The sequence below is a fragment of the Notothenia coriiceps genome, unplaced genomic scaffold (assembly GCF_000735185.1).
Source record: "Notothenia coriiceps isolate Sejong01 unplaced genomic scaffold, NC01 NC01_scaffold00034377, whole genome shotgun sequence".
NCBI lineage: Eukaryota > Metazoa > Chordata > Actinopteri > Perciformes > Nototheniidae > Notothenia > Notothenia coriiceps.
The window spans coordinates 835,092-852,591 of record NW_011367078.1 but is presented as its reverse complement, the minus strand read 5'-3'; the positions used below and the strand labels follow the sequence as shown (position 1 = coordinate 852,591).

The 17,500-nt window shown below is 39.4% G+C and overlaps 3 protein-coding genes across 4 annotated transcripts in view; 2 read left to right on the top strand and 1 right to left on the bottom strand.

Annotated features, from left to right (window-relative positions):
- Nucleotides 1–16,795, top strand: part of kif3ca (kinesin family member 3Ca) — a 38,673-nt gene extending 21,878 nt beyond the window's left edge. For both annotated transcript variants that reach the window (XM_010790525.1, XM_010790524.1), the window contains one exon: nt 16,673–16,795. In XM_010790525.1, the coding sequence (XP_010788827.1) occupies nt 16,673–16,795 (123 nt within the window). The remainder of the gene's footprint in view (nt 1–16,672) is intronic.
- On the bottom strand, nt 464–3,298 carry LOC104962127 (toll-like receptor 5). The gene is made up of 2 exons (XM_010790523.1): nt 3,173–3,298; nt 464–2,628 (listed from the first exon to the last, which is right to left on the bottom strand). Exons 1-2 carry the CDS (start codon nt 3,218–3,220, stop codon nt 748–750), a joined length of 1,929 nt encoding a protein of 642 aa, XP_010788825.1. The 5' UTR covers nt 3,221–3,298; the 3' UTR covers nt 464–747.
- LOC104962147 (dystrobrevin beta-like) overlaps nt 5,188–17,500 on the top strand; it is a 22,031-nt gene continuing 9,718 nt past the window's right edge. Inside the window, exons 1-2 of the mRNA XM_010790545.1 lie at nt 5,188–5,408; nt 12,159–12,210. The gene's annotated coding sequence lies outside the window, so the exon portion shown is untranslated. The remainder of the gene's footprint in view (nt 5,409–12,158; nt 12,211–17,500) is intronic.

Here is a 17,500-nt window from a genome sequence, read left to right as displayed (position 1 = left end):
AAAGTACTTATTGCCTGAGATCACATGCTGTGGTTTTATTAAATGTGCCAAGTGCTAGGACTGTTTTAGGGAAGAAAGCTTTTAGATGTGCAGCTCCACTAACATGGAACAGTCAGCAAAAAGAATGGAAAATTACCAATCTGGTACCACTACATGTTTTTAAAGCTCGGTTGGATGCTACACAATCAGATGCTGTTGGTACCTGTACATGTGGATTGATATGTAAATTGTAATCCATGTACATTTTTCATCTGGATAAATAAAGGTTTTGAATTGAATTGAATTGAACTTTTAGTTGTTACAAATTACTTTTGTGCTGTAAAATATCAACAAAAAAAGAACTACGTGATATTTCATCTTTATCGAATGAATTTTATGGATTTTTGATGGTCACATACTTGAGCGGTGATTTAGTGACTACAAATGCAAAAGGAAGTAAGGATACCTTCAAAAGTACCTAATCAAATAAAACGTTTTTTATAAAGTACATCTGTTAGAAATGCTTTGTTGCAGTAGATTAAGCAACACATTGATTTCATTTTACAAAATCATATACAATTTGACATTCTAATATACAAATGTATGATATGGTCTACACGGAGGTGATTACTAAAATGGATTTAACAACTTTTCATTCAAAATACATTATTTTACACTTATGAATTCATGTCATGGAGAAAACACCATGTGGTAAACTCAAATGAACATTACATGGCACTTGATGTTCATACTTGTTCACTGTTGCTTTTACTGCTGTGTGACCTGAGTGGAGTAATCTAACAGAGGAACTTTATAGAAACCAGACGGATATTCACACCTGAGATCCTCAACAGGACTGAGGAAGGTCACATTGGTCTTGTTCAGCCAACTCAGGAAGCTCTTCAGGTTTGAATCGCAGTGAAATCTGTTCATATTTAAGTCGAGGAAGCTGAGAAAGCGGAAAGCAGCGGGGTCCGGGGAGGCTACAAAGTTGTTGGAGAGGTTGAGTATTTTGAGACTTTTGGGTAAGACATCATTGTGGAGATAAGTCAAGCTGTTGGAGGAGAGATCCATCTCCACTACTGATGTGAGGCCCTTAAAAATGCCTTGAGGAAGAGACTTCAGCGCGTTGAGTCTCAAGTCGACACCAATCATATGTCCAAGATTGTCAAACAAGTTCAAGCATCTCCCCTGAGACCAGACAGCCTGCAGGGAGCTGCTGTGAAGATCCAGAACTTGGACTTCGTTCAAACCAATTGCTGAAGCTCGTCCACTGGGCATGCACCTCCTGATTGTGTTTCCTCCGTAGAGAAGATGCTTCAGGCGCTTTAACTGAGTAAACAACATGTGAACATCCCCAAGGTTTGTTAATCTGTTGTCCTGAATGTTCAGATGCATGACATTACCGGACAATCGTGCAATACTGCTCATTGACGTCAGTTTATTGTCTTTCAACAGGAGGTAATCTAAACTAGGGAGGGACGCAGGGAAGCCGAGGTCACGCAATGAGTTTCCTGTTAGATACAGTGCTTTTAATTTGGGAAGGCCACTAAATGCGCCATAACCAAGAGCACCAATGTGGTTGTAAGACAAGTCTAACACTCCCAGGTTTGTCAGAGAAGCAAAAGTGTGAGAGTGGATTTCCCCCAGTAGGTTGTGTGACAGGTTGAGCATTTTTACATTTCCCTGAAGACCTTCAAAGGCATTTCTGTGTATCTGGTTCACTTTGTTTTGGGAAACGTCAATGATTGTGACTTCTTTCAGCGGACTAAAAACCCCCTGTTGCAATGCAAATATCCTGTTTTTAGACAGATCGAAAGTGCGGATTGAGCTCTCATTTAGTCCTTGAAACGTGCTCCGGTCTGGATCAGGGAGGTTATTGAAGGAAAACCCTTTACCCATGTGTCCTGACATAATGAGGTGGGAGATCTTAGTTCCCTTAATGGCTGAGAAGAAATGCTTAGATTTACCCACACTGAACCCGTTGTTGGACAGATCGAGTGTCTGAAAGGACATTCCTCTGAAAGGATTCCCACATTTCTGCCAGTCAAAACGTTCATTTAACATAGCCTTAAGGTGAACAGAGCCCAAGTTGAGAAACTCAAAGTTCTTCCCCTGGAAACCAACCAGATCAGACTCACATATTCTGTCAATTTTGTTCAATTTGAGATTAAAAACGTTCATATTAGTCATGTTTGCGAAGAACATTGCAGGCTGGAGAGTCTTTATCTGGTTACCAAACAGGTCAAGAGACTGTAAGGATGACAGTGGCTCCAGAAAGTTCTCCTTCAGGATGGTGTCTTGAAGTGAGCAGTAATCCAGGTGGAGATTCTGCAGACCGGACAGTCCAATAAAAGCCTGAGGTTCCAGCTGAAGGCCGATGTTGAACCCGAGCACCAGCCTCCTCAGTCGGCTTTGACCGCTGAAGGAGTTGTTTCTGATCACAAGTGGCACATACTGCCGTCCGAGGTCCAGCTCCCGCAGCTGCTCCAGCCCCGACAGGGAGGAGGAGTTAATCTCAGAGATGTGGTTCATCTCCAGGAACAGGTGGGTGATGTGAGGAGGAAGAGGAGGGACCCAGCGCAGGTTCTTGGAGCCACAGTTAGCTACAGAGCCAATAATGAGGCATGATGGAAAACAGCCTGGCACCTGAGGGGACATTAAAACATTTCAATTAGATGTAATTTAGCTGACGCTTTAGACATGCCTTACGGGAGCAATTTGGAGTTAAGTCTTGCTAAAGATCATTTCAACACATTGACTGCTGGAGGGATCGAATCACTGACCCTCTGATTGATAGATGTCCATTTACCCCTGAGCTACAGCCACCCTAATGGATCAGTTACTAATTAATGTTTAAATGTAAACAAAGATTTATTTCGTGTTGTGTTGGTTAGAAATATTTTGTGTTTGATGTATATTTTGAAGTCAAGGTTCCAAAAAATTAAAACATGCATAGAATTTAGTAAGTATTAGTAATAGAAAACATACATGTTTTACTTTTGGAGCAGTTACATATATATAAATAGATAATGCACAAAAGCAATACATGTTTAAAACATATTATAACGTCCTGTTGTGTTGCCTTTTCTAATAAAAGAGTTAGAAGTTTAACATATTTAGTGTCATCACAATTTCTACATGTTTAGTATAAAAAAATGTAATTTTAATGGTATGTTGTATGTTTACATACCTGAAGGAAAACACAGATGACGACCACCTGAAGACCCAGAGTCCACATCCTCAGACTGTTTTAAAAAGTAGAGTTAATAGATCAAATAATGCCCCACTGCTGCAATGTAAAAATCAGAGCTCCATTCTGCAGAGAATTCTGTTGGCAGCGCTTTTATCTCCTAATGTTTGCGTAACTTCTGTCGTGCATTGCATTGATCCTACAGTGAAAACCTGACGCAGGTTGGGAGTTCCGTTTCTTTTGGTCAGATTTACACAAGGAAGGAAATTCCAGTTGCGTGTTAAAGTCTTGTGTTGCCATGCACTCTGTGTTTTGTTGATGTTATTGAGGTTAAGAAGTACATTGACTGTTTTCCAAAAATCTTGATTCCTCTCTCCAACATTTTCGGTTAGATACATTTTAAATGTCATTAATATGGATTTTAGAGGAGAATTTAAACATCTCTAATGTATCAGAGTAATAATTTGGCAAATATGTTAATTTATCTCTATACATCATCTATATTGCCTGATATCCAGTAGATACGTTTCATATATGCTAAACTGTGATTATACTGTATGCTCAAGGCTTTGCACTTGTCTATTTGGGAAACTGTCCAGCAAATGATTGTCTAAATTACTTGGCCTGATACAAAATGGTCAATGTTTTTCTTTTCAATACGAAAACCCTGTAGAGTCCACTGTGTGTGTTGTTGAATCACACTGGGCTGGTGAATTTCACAACCCCTGGGGTTTGAAGGTTTGTCCAATACAATAAAAAGAGGAAGAGAGAGAGGTTGAGTTGCATTGTGGCATTATTGTCAAATAGTCACTTATAGAATAGAGCATATTATTGTTGAGTTAAGTAGTGATGTATTAATGCGTACATTTCTTCAATGTTGTCTATGTTTGCTTTAATTTAAAGCAGAGGATTTTATTTGTCCGTGCTGCTGGCTTTTGAATTTCACCAAGAATTGATGCCTATGTCCTATCCTATCCATGATAATAAATCAGAATGTATTTTTAAATTATATTTTATAACTTTGATCTTAAGGTAGCCCATTAATTAAAGCAGTAGGGTAAAACATGACTATATTTCCTCTGAATTAGATGAGTTGAAACTTACAGACATAGCAGAAAATGAAAATAATAAAACTAGGAGATGAAACCTCAACATTCTAGGCTATTAAAGCGTGGATGCCTGACATAACAAAATACGAGCCTGTGACAATTAGGTTTTACTTATGAAACATTTTCTTGTGATCTCAAATCAATCATGTAATTATATCCACATCTTGAGTAAATCATCCTGTCATGTCGGGGAAAACTGCATTTGTAATTTTGAGATAATGAAATAGAAAACTCGTGATCTCAAGGAAACAAATACAAGTAGCCTAACTTTTCATGAAAGGAAGATGCTAAAATGTTTGAACCCTGTTATTTTGGGAAACAACATTTGTTATTTTGAAATGTGATACTCAAGGTCTTAAGAACACTAATTAAATGATCTTTTTCGTACAGAAAAACTTTGGCCATGGCTGTTTTTGGCTTCCATTCTAAATGTAACTTTCGGATGTACTTTTCACTACTATTTTAAGTGTGATTATATATGTAAAAACGTCAGGCTACAATATTTGAGAGTATTCAGACTTCTTAGTTACTTTCCACCACTGAACTTAATGTAAAATATCCACAATTGTGCTTGATTAGCTCGAATAGCTCCAACTTCCAGTTAGCATGCTAGCAAGTGTTTAATTAGCATAGCAAAAAAAGTAACGGTTGGAATGACGTTCAAGAGAGAACGTGAACCGTTGTAAATTGTACCGGTTAAAGCAACGGATAATGTGAACGATTTATACGCCATCTTTTCGCCATGAAAAATAAGTGAGTGGCAGTGAAACTACATTAAAAGTGTATTATTTAATGAAGAATCCGTAATTAGCCGGTTGTGTGTCAGCGGCACACACCGCTTACTGTCACCGGGGTGGGGAGGGGGCAGGACGGACCGAAGAGAGGAGTGACTTTTCTTTCAAAAATAGTACACTTCATCACGGCAGCAGCCACCGGTACAGCAACTGAAGCAGAGGAGGGTGTGAAACATGGCTCTTTAAGGAAATAAATAACGGGATATTATTACTTCAACACGGCGAAAAGAGAAAGCGGTTATTTCTTTCAACTGAGAAGAAACTGCGTTTAAGTTAGAACCACACGTTTCAGTGTTGATATTTGGACACGAATACCTGCCGAAAATAGTCCCAGTGAGTAGATTCCTTTTTTACAGCCCGTTAAGGCATTAAGCACAGCCACAAAAGTGTTTTTATGTTGTAGTTTACGTAAAGCTGACTTGAAATGTATATATTCTTGTGGTGGGTTAGAGGAACAAATTCATTCGGGGGAACAAGGTGAACAGAGAGTTAAACTTTTCTGCAACATGGCCGCTCAGATGTCACAGAGCTTACCAGAAGTAATGTTAGCAGGACTAAAATGAGCTTTGACTCAGGGTTTCTGAAATCTATGGCCACTCAATGTGTCCACAAAAAGACGTTGGAATGTAGTTTTTGAAAAATGTGTCTAAATGCGTTGCCTTTCCTGTCTTGAGTGTTTTAGTAGACCTAAGTCAAGCCCACTTTTTAAATCAAAACTACTATTGGTGTTTGACCCATAACTTTGCTAGTAGTGCAGTTTATATGGGAGGAACGTTTATCCATTCAAAAATTCCATCAGAAAAACAATGTTTCGTTACCTGATCTATTGACAAACATTCAAGCTTTCTTGAACAGGTTTTTCTTAAATAGTCTGTGTCCTCTGTGAAATGTGGTACACTGCAAGTGTGGTTTAACTGCCTATGCACAATTACAATGCAACAAGCTGAATGGAAACAGATGCTTTAGAAAATAAAACTCACTAGAGAGAATGTTTTATAATAAGGAAGCCAATGTTAGGGCTGATACATTATTTTATCTGACCAGTGAATTTAAATGGTTAAATCATTCAGAATAATATGCTTAAATAAACTATTAGCAGTCTAATAAATCATTGTATTTGACCTGTGGGGTCAGGTTAAATGAATCACACCACGACCTGCCAAAGGGTGTTATTGGAGACCGCCTGAGCATAAGAGAGGGCTAAGAGATCTCCACCCCTACACACAAAAATATGTTTAGAGTATATTTAAAGTGCAGATATTATAACAGTGTAAAGACATGGTAAAACAACTTCTAAGTACACAGCCAAACCACCAAGCAGCTCTTTATTGATGTCTTCGTTCATCAGATCAGCAGCTATGGATGAAACCTTTCCAATCTTTTGCTCCCAGTGGAGGAAACCAAACACAGGGGTGGCAGTAACAGATTGGCTTTGTTCCAAACTGCCCCCTGAGGGTCTCTACTTTTTCCCTGCTGTATGCTTATTGTGTTCTTTAATTGAGCAGAGGACTATTTCCTCACATCTTTAGCAGGGCAAAATGAGAGAGCAAAACAAAAATAAACCGCACACATTTTCTTTCCACCCTGCGAGTTATAACCAGGTATTAAAACAAATGTATCATATTCTCCCTAAACAAGTTTTCACTAGCTTAGTATTTCATCTAAATGTACCTGCACACAATGGTTTGTGGTTACTTTGTTCATGTCACTGTCTCCATATGGAAAGATTTGAGTTGTTTAGCTGATTTACAGTAGCGCTGAACTATGTTACTGTCTCCACTGTGGGTGGGAAGATAATAGCCCAGGGGGTGAAACCTATGATTAGCAGTTAACAGTCATTCCCATCTAGCCTCTGGTTTATATCATTTCTCACAAGTTAAATTACAGTGAAATCTAAGAAGTGTTCATTTTGAATATAAGAGCAGTTGGATGAACATCAGAGCTCTCTATGATAGCTTGCAAAATAGCATTAAAACAAATTAAAGTTAAATCTTTAGGGCTGAGAGCCTGAATGAAGTGGGTCTTTTGTGGAAACGTGGAGTTAAAAATCTGAGGATTCCTTTTGTATTTTGTCCCTAAAATCTTACATGAACTAGAAAGCTGGTTATATATGTGTTCAAGTTTGTTAGGCTGCAAGTTCAATGTTGACAGATGCAACATTCCTCTCCTTCTTACATGCACTCTGCTTTTGTTAGTACACAACTCTCACTTCTATCTTTTTTTTTGTCTTTGTATATTTCACCATCTTGGTTTCTCACTCTTTACTTCCTTCCTGCTTCTTAGCACAGCTTCATTTCTCCTTCTTCTTATCTCTTACTAAATCATGCATAACACCTTCTCTCTTTATTTCATGCTTTCTTTCTTTGCAATAGGCATGCTCCCCTTACATCTTTCTGGGCATACTGTACCCACCCCACCCAAAAGCCAGATCTGTTCAAGTATCAGCTAGATTTAAGTCTGCTTTATCCAGCTGAAGGTCTTGGGTTTGTTATATAAATGGCCGTGAGAGCAACATGATAAAAGGACACACCGGCTATGTTCAGAGTGAGCACTGTGTTTCTTTTAAACAATGCAGGGGTCTGTGTTGGTGGGACGTGTTGCTTCAGGTACTGGTGAATTAAGAGGATCAAGTCCAATCCAGGAAGGCCCAATTCAGTAAAGTTCAACAAGTTTGAGTGCTTTTCTGATGCCAATTCAATAGATAATTAATAATAGTGCAACACCTGATTTTATAAACTTTGTAAGTTATAATTTCAGCAGTTGTTTTTTAGCGATTGGGAATAGTGATTTTCCTTTAATGTTTGCTTGAAAGCATTTGCTTGGCCAATGCAACATCTGATTGTATGACATTGTATTGCACTGTGGCAAATTTGAGCAACATTCTTTTGCTTGATGAACATCTTTTTTGCCAAATACCTGTCAGAAACTTGGCACAGATGCCTGCCGTGTCAACGCTTACAAATATTCCTTCAATACAAATAAGACAAGCTTTTAAAAAAAAGTGCATTTTTACAGTAATCAATAAAAACCAACAATTTAAATGTTGTTCTTGTGGAAGATCTTTACTGGTGGTTCAGGGTGCTTTTGAATACATTTCAAACACAAAAGAGTCCATCTTTTGTGGAATAGCTAAATATCCTGGACCTGTAAAAGTCCTAGTCCTCCCAACACCCCTGGCATGCTAGATGTCCATCCTTAACATGTAACCAGAGATGTTTTGCTTCTGTTTTTACCTGCCTGGTGACAACCCGGGGATCATGGGTCAGTCGGGCTCTTTCTTTGGCAGCACTGGGGTCAAAGGTCAGGAAGGAGAGATGGGAGAAGCATTGAGAGGCTTCTGCTTTCCCTTCAACCTGCTTGTAATCAATGCAGTTGAAAAGGTTTCTCAGCATAAAAGAGGCTTTAAGAGAAGTTAAGAATTCGTAGAACGATAAATAATAGTTTGTTGCCCGTATTAAGTCTCCATTGATAGTAGGGCTGCAACAAACGACTAATTTGATAATCGATTAATCTATCGATTAATGAAACGATTAATCGATTATTCGGATCGTTAAGGTTTTAACTGTACTACTACTTATATCGACACTGCTTATCGATCCGGTCCTTTTAACGATGGTATTAACGGTTCTTTTGACAAGAAATAAGGTAAACTAACTAAAAAAATTGTGAACAAAACTAACATNCAATGCTCGTTACCAAAAGTGCAATAACAGTTTATCATATAAGGGCGGTAACACGAGCAATTTGTCTAAACATTTAGCAAAAGTGCTCCACATCCAGACGGAGGAATGCACCAGGTTCGACTGTCTTTCTAGCAGCTCGGTAACCCCGTCCACGAGTAACGTTTCCACGTCAGGTGTTATGTATGCTAGCAGCAACACACAGAGTTAACTCAGTTATAAAAACATAGGTTAATGATTAGAGGTATCAGAGTTATTTTGTTAAAGTTTCAGCTATTCTGTTTACAGTTCTGTCATCACATTATTTAATATGATTTGTTAAAACATTGTTGTTTCTTTTGATGTGAAATATTATGTATTTAATTAAAATAAAAAGCAATGTTAGTTTTGTTCACAATTTTTGAGACTGCCAAGGCACACNGTTGGCATGGTACTCTGGCTATCAATGGAGACTTAATACGGGCAACAAACTATTATTTATCGTTCTACGAATTCTTAACTTCTCTTAAAGCCTCTTTTATGCTGAGAAACCTTTTCAACTGCATTGATTACAAGCAGGTTGAAGGGAAAGCAGAAGCCTCTCAATGCTTCTCCCATCTCTCCTTCCTGACCTTTGACCCCAGTGCTGCCAAAGAAAGAGCCCGACTGACCCATGATCCCCGGGTTGTCACCAGGCAGGTAAAAACAGAAGCAAAACATCTCTGGTTACATGTTAAGGATGGACATCTAGCATGCCAGGGGTGTTGGGAGGATAAAAGAGGCTTTAAGAGAAGTTAAGAATTCGTAGAACGATAAATAATAGTTTGTTGCCCGTATTAAGTCTCCATTGATAGCCAGAGTACCATGCCAACTACTAAAAAGCTGATTGGAATCAATTCAGGATATTAAGGCTTCAAATGTGTTCTCCATTATGTCTAAAAAAATGGGTCAGGACATCTGAGACTGAAGCAAACCACTGGTGACAGCTGCAACGCTTCCAAATTCCTATAATAGAAGAGCTTTCAGAGGGAACGTGTTGGTCCTGTCCATGAGTTTCATCGATTTAGTGTGTTACAGTGGAGAGGCATTTAGAGGATAATTGGAGCCCATAGGTATTTTTGTGACGTCAGTTTCTAAAGTTGCTGCATACTGTGCATACAGTATGTACAACTCACACACACACTCACTCACTCACACACTGGTCAGCTCATGTCATGCTGATAGTGAGAATAGCGAGCAGCTGCAAATGGTCATGTGATCATGTGGCATGCATGGTGTGTGTGGTGTGCAGACTGAGGGTGGTAAACACCCTCTTACCCCTCTTTGGTACCACCTCGCCTGCCTGACGCCTGTTTCTGTATTTGTGTCCTCGCTGTGTTGCTTCTTCTGTCCAACAACCCTTGAGCTTTGTGGATTCACACACAGATCACACCGGTGAGTCGAGAGTGGGCGTAAGACAGAGTGGTTTTGAAGACTGTAGCTTTTACGTTTTAGGCCGAGAGCAACTGATTCTTAAGAACAGGTGTGCAAGACAGAGTTTTTATTTGTTTTCAGGAACAAATTTGCCTTCTTCAGGTGTCGGGCTGCACAGACACGTGTAACCACTGCTCAGATGAGATACTGTGAGAGTGTGTGTGGGCATGTGTGTGTACGTGTGGTAAATGCACAGGTGCACTGGTTGGGTGGTCTGACTAGTCTGCACTGATGTGCAATCCTCCTACAGTACACACGATCACTCAAACACTGTGTAGTGAGAAGAGAGTGAATAAGTAAATGTTGACGACGTTAAATGTCATAATATTTGCATCATGCTGTCATGCATGATAGCTTGAGAAGGCTATCGGTTAATGTTCAGATAAATGGCTGCAAATAATGAATATCATTATAATGGAATTATTGATACGATCTGTGTATTATACATACGATGTATTTAATTTGTATTAAGACTACAGCCACACTATCTCCCATTATTCAATGCTCGATACAAGTGACACAAAAGGCTGTGATATATCAGAGACTTCCATGATTTTTGTATTTGTTAGTTGAAAATGATTGATACTTAATTGATTATTCCGCTAAACACATCAGGTATGAATTCCAAACTTAAAATAAAGAAGTCTTTCAGTGCTTTGTTGAAGCTCGGTCTCCTGATCTAACTGGTGTGAAGAAGAGTGGAAGTGGGCAACATGTTATGAAAGTACAGCGGAACATCTCGTGGCATGTTGACACCTTTCAATGTGATGATTCTATCAAGTGTGGCATTTGAGGCTAACCAGATGCAAACAGGAACATCTAATTCTGGTCACTGATATGTCGACATGTCTGCTGATAATGTGATAGCAAACACATTTGAAAATAGCTATTGGCGTTAAATGTTGCAGCTTTTTGGTTGTTGTGGCATTTTAAGATCTAGTCAAATACTCACTTACTGTATCAGCTATCAGTCTGTCTTAGCTTGACACCCGCTGACAGCATGTGACTTCCTGTTGTCATGTGCTTGAGTGATATTCAGGCTTGATGTAGTTTACATAACTATATTTACTTTAGGTTGTCTTTGCAGTCACACCTATCTGTTATAGCTGTATGCAGGAATTTAGCCTTAACATAGGCTAATGCAAGAGCATAATTATCCTATTTGTTTGTTTGTATCCTTAAGGCTTGAGTTAGAGTCTCTGTGGGACGATTATTTTGTATTCTTTGTTGTTGACTTCTGCTGCTGTGAGAGCTTGTTAAACACTGCCATGTCAGTTCCTTATAATTATCATATTTTGTTTTTGGGAGGGTTTTGTGCCACCTGGGCAGCGGTTCAGCATTTACTGTCCTGTTCTAATATTTTCATCAAAAAACTGAATAATTACTTCCAAACGCTCAAAACTTGTTTCTGGGCATATGTCAAGAAGATGAAGAACTTGGTTTGGATTGACTTTAATAAATGTAATAACCTGAAATTATCCAAATTCCTGTGTTAAGGAGTAACTTAAAATGACAAGCGTGACTATTTCATAAGTAGAGGGTGTACTTTGTGATCTGTTGCTTTCTCATGCCCTGGTTTTAAGAAAATGATTAATATCCGTGATGGCTGATATGAAATACTACCAGTTAAAGTCTTTCGTTCAGAAGAAACGGCAATGCATCAGTCATAAATACAAAAAACGATTTAATGTAACATAAATATGCACTATTAAAGGATGTGAGCTGTTTTTAGAGACGATCCCATCAGCTGTGACAACAAACAATAAATAACAAGCATGTATTTATAGAGAAATGAATGTTTATAGGTCTACAGAATGTATAGAGATGTGGGAGAGTGTGTACCCGACCGGTTGTGTTTTCTGTGTGTCCTTCGCTATCCACAAAGAACTTTTGACATTATTGTCTACAGACTGAAAGGACTTTTCAAATTGCTCTCTCTTCTCTTCTCCAGACCCTCCATTATTAAAGCTCCTCTGTCCTGTGTGACCCCCTTACACAGAAAGGTATGACCACACACACACACACACACACACACACACACACACACACACACACACACACACACACACACACACACACACACACACACACACACACACACACACACACACACACACACTCACACTTGTGTAGTATATGTTGTAGTATCTGACGTCACACTCACACACACTGAACATGTAAGCATTCAACTCTGTTTTCTAAACCCATCTTAAGCCAGAAGTGTTGTGTGACTGAAAGTGTGTCCTCTCAGGAATGTGTGTGCTATTTGTTTCGGGTAAAGCTCAGCAAATATCAGCCATAATAAAGCACCCCGGTGCAACAGAGCAGTGTGCATTGCCACCCACACAAACACATGCTTATACCTTTCTCCACTTCCGTTCACTTTGTTCTCTTCCTCTTGTCTTCTGTACTTAACTTTGCAAAACCGAGACACGGCACAAATGAAGTACTCTGTCAGACATCTGTTGCTAAAACTTGGGATTTTCCATTAAGTGTGTGGAGGCATTTCTATACACCGATAAGTGACAACAAATCTCGATGTTCACTGCTTACGATTCACTAATACAGGTGTTTGATTTGTCCACAAAGCTCTTTATCAGGCAGCAACTTCAAGGTCTGAAAATGGAATTTCCACTGCTCCTGATGTGTAGAAGTCTTTGAGAAAATGTTCTTTACTTGATTTATTACCTCAGTAAACATTTTCCTAATGACTTTATGGTCTTAATTGCTAGGTCCAAGTCTTCTCCAATACAGCATGGTGTTTATTTAGTAAATTAGAGTTAAAAGAACAATAAAGCTGGGTGTGCTCTAGGGCGGGATTCCCTGTGATTGACGGGTCGTTACCAGGGCGATGTTTGAGCTCCCCTCTGTGTTATCGTCTTACAACTTTAACCCTCTGTGTGTTTTTAGTCAATGAAAGTTAGATGTTACATTTTGGTCGCAGAACATATCTATTTTACACTATCTATGTCATTATCAACTCGATATGTAATCCAAAGAAATGTCTCTTCTACCGTCCCAAATAATGCAATGACTTTATGTTTTAACAGCCTAAAAATATTCACAATTGTCATAACTAAAACATTGTATTTTCTGCCATGTTCGTCAAATAGTCCAGCCTGAAATATCTAACTGTAACTTGAATGGTTTCAGGATAATGATGTGTTTACCTCCAATAACATTGAGCTTGATTTGACCTACTCTTATTATTTTGAGTTAACTTTGGTAAGGTTGCTACAGGCAACACCATTTATTTATGAAACAGGTACCTGGGTAAAAGTCTGTTTGAGTTGGTCATCACTTTTATCCAATATTTGGATGTAATTCCTGTGACCAACCTTTTTTCCTTTGACCCAGTGATTGGGAAAACGGCAGCCAGGCAGTTCCTGGCCCTCTGACTCAGTTGAGGGTAATTGCGGGAAGGATAATTATATCTAAGATAGTTTAAAGCTTGCAGAGTTAAAATAGGAAGCAAACCTCACCGACCAAATGTTCCCCCATGTCAACTTTACACCAACAGACAGACATAGACAGACGGGGTGTAGTTATCACTGAGGCTGGAAATAACAATTACTCACCATGGGGGTCCAGGGTGGTAACTGGTGATCGAAGGGGAGGCTCTTTTTGTGGCTTTTGTAACGTCCAAAGCTCTTCGATAAATGTGTAATGACTCTATAAAACTGCGGCATCAACACATTTTGTTGGACTCACATGCAACCACCTGTTCAGCTTCTTTAAAGGACTAGTTCACCATTTAGGAAAACTCATTTGCTTGCTGGAATCTGACAGCGTGTTTCCCAAAAGGTCAAACCATTGCTTTAACACTTAATAATTGATCTGCCTTGTTCAAGGACTTCTCTGTAATTGAGGTCAGTGTTGGCAAGGGGACACATACTCGAGATTTAACACTCGGTTCTTAAGATCTGCAGGAGGTTAGGGTCACGGCTGGCAGGTCTTTTAATTCTCCTGCTATGAAGGAGTCAGCGTGTCCCAGTTTGCAACTTTATTTATCCTGAGGATATTTGTTTTCCCCCAAGTTGCATTTCAAATGATGATGCCAATCTAAGACCCACTCTATTTCCTGTGCAGACCCAGAACTGCACTGCCAAACAAGCACACTATCTGATTATTGTTCTGTAACATGAGTCAGTGAGTAAGATGTTTCATACAATTTAACTGGCAACTTTTTGAAGAAGAAACAAAGTTATTTAAAGGAATCAAGCCAAAAACACAGAGCAAATAATGGTAACAGCTTTCTAAAGGTTTGGATGTGCTACTCTGCTTGTTTTTATGAAATCATCTAAATATCTTTTCATTTGGACTGTTGGTTTTGGTTGAAAATAAAATATGAAAATTGATGACCTCAGGCGTTCCCAAACACATGGATAACAATAAAACCGGATTTCTCCTTTTATAGTTGTAAACTCAGAAAACAAGTCTCAAATCAGAGCTGCACATGTAAAATATCTCTCTCTCCTAGCTCAGCTCCTGATGTGTCTGTGTACCCCAGTTTTTTTATCAAATATGTCTGAGATATTGAGCACTTTTTGGTCTGGTAACATGAGATGTCCTCTAGGCTCTAACAAAGGTTGCAGAGTGTGTTTCTGGTGTCTCACTCAAGGGCATTTTGAAGGAGTGGCATGACTGTTGCTATAAGTTGTCCAGATAATATTTTGATCATAATAGAGAAAGTTACACTTAACTGACTGGTAGTATCAGCAGCTTTTAGAGATCAAACAGCTGTATGCAGAGTGTGTGATTGTAAGAGAGAGAGAGAGAGAGAGAGAGTGTCTCTGAAAGAGCGGGTGTTTGAAAGGAGGAATCTTTCCTTTGTCTGGATGAAGCATGAAGTCTCCTGGGAAGCTTTCAAATCCCCTCTGGAATGTGTGTGTGTGTGTGTGTGTGTGTGTGTGTGTGTGTGTGTGTGTGTGTGTGTGTGTGTGTGTGTGTGTGTGTGTGTGTGTGTGTGTGTGTGTGTGTGTGTGTGTGTGTGTGTGTGTGTGTGTGTGTGGATGCCAATGTGATTAATGACCCTGTCATGATCCTTGCTCTCCTGATGCCCTGACGTTACCTTCTCCTGAGCATGGTGTCGTCTCTCTGAGGATTAAGATTAATCACGCTGTCATTTAAGAGCTCAGGCGGCTCTTTTTACTGCTAAATTAGAACAGAGTGGTTCATAATTGTCAGAAATAACTTTTTGAAAGGGTACTTTTGGTATGTTTGAACCTAAATCCAATTATTTCTCTGTTTTTGCATCTAAGTCACTATTGAGGACAACCATGTGTTTAGTTGTTCCATTTTTGTGCGAGAGCGCTGCAGACAGCAGTTGTAAAATTAGCTCTGATTTCAGTAGATTGCTTGTTCTGGTGAGGTTTTAAGGAAAGGAAATGCAGTCATGAAACATACTGAACTTCCCTATCAGTGCTCTATTCAACACGTAGCAAGTATAAAACTCACTTAAAGGTGGGGTAGGTAAGTTTGAGAAACCGGCTCGAGATACACTTTTTGTTATATTCCATGGAATGCTCTTAACATCCCGATAGCAATGAATAAATTAAATGCTTTGATATTAAATACATAAAATAATGTCATCTGTGGAAGCCGTAGTACTGTAAAAAGCACGACCAATCATCTGAGCCGGCCTGGCTAAAATAACTGGATGGCCTACCTGCCTGTCAGCCTTCCATCTGTGCACAAACTTATCTCGTGCCCTCATTGGTCATGTGTGCGTTCATGTGTGTTGGAGGATGTATCGTTTAATGCGTGACCATAAACGATACATCTGTCTAGTTTTGCAGTGTTTTTTTTACCTGCCGTCAGTATCTCTAACGGGCCTGTGGCTAATTAAGCCTTTGTGTTACGTTTAATTCAAGCTTTAGTTCCATGAATCTTTTATAGAAAAGACTGCGAATCACCATCTCACATGTAATGCTTGGACAGTTTCCCAGAAGCAAGAGGTAGAATGTGAATACAAGGAAATAATCAACAAAACACCTTTTAATCCATCCGACACGTACCTCTTGAGTTTCAAGCATCATGTCCTTGTGCACTGGAATTGTTTGCATGGTCCACATTTTAATACTTTTCAAAATCTCAAAAATGATTTTAATATTAAATGCAATTCTTAAGTGTTTTCTTTTCTAAAAAATGAAGCTGTCACAACAAGTTAACTACCAGCTGCTTCTCACTGATCAGATTCTCCCTCAGACATGAACACTTGCAGAGTCATCTCTCAGCTAACTACACTCGGGATTAGCCTACTTGTTCAAAGCCTGTTCACTCAAAGCATGAACAGAGGAGGAGGAGAGATGGAGGGCGGCCATGTTGCCTCGCTCCCATTGGCTGCCCATCTCTCCAGACACCAGTGCCTCCAGTGCTGTTGCTACAGGCAACCAAGCTACAGTTCCTCAGCGACATCTCTCCCCCTCCTCCTCACCCTCTTTCTTTCCCCTTCCTTTCTCATAGCTGTATGCCAAGCTTCAGTGCATTAAAGCGGAGATCCAGGATGTGAACGACGAGCACGTGAGGAGCCGGCAGGAGCTGGAGCAAACCCAGAACGAGCTCACCAGAGAGCTCAAGTTCAAGTGAGTCTGAAACACAAACAGCACAGAGTCCGCAGAGGCAGCAAATATGCCGGCATGGTTCTGCAAACACGTCCGAAATGTGCATGTTTCATAGAGATGACATACTGCAAACACTGACAGAATCTGGTGTATTGCCAAGTACACAAACCATGGATAACAAATAAACATAGTATGAGAATACAAATAAGTATACAAATAATACTTAAAAAAAGAAAAGTAATCTATATGTCTATACAAAATTATACTATGAAATTATATATTTTTATAAAAGGAAAATGAATATAATGTAGAAAAAAAGGAGGGGTCTGAGCTCATGCGGGACCCGGCAGCTACTGTCTAAACTAAATACTGCCGTGATGAAACGCCATATCATGGATTATCAAGGATTATCTCTGAAACAGTATGGAGCTCAAAGGCTTTCTCTCTTGCCGGTTATACCACAAGGTGAGTTCCTTTCTATTTCCTGCTTCTTCACACACATGCTCTCCAGTACAGGTTAGCTCTGAGTGTTAGCGATGCTAATGTAAACACCGACCATATTACGTCCAAAACAGTCGGGCATTTTTTCTGATAGCAACGTTTCTGATAGTGCCGTGGGTCCACATTTCAGATATTACGTCATATCGGACGCAAATCTGGATCAGCTCCGTTGTACCCCCATTTTTTGAGATTTGGGTACGGAGGAAAAGAGAGAGGGCTTTATTTTCTG

What these genes read in the sequence shown, in the direction of transcription:
- LOC104962127 (XM_010790523.1), bottom strand. Translation starts at nt 3,220, where the DNA reads ATGTGGACTCTGGGTCTTCAGGTGGTCGTCATCTGTGTTTTCCTTCAG. An exon ending in TCATCTGTGTTTTCCTTCAG is followed by an intron (nt 2,629 to 3,172) that starts GTATGTAAACAT and finishes ATGTCCCCTCAG; the next exon opens with GTGCCAGGCTGTTTTCCATC.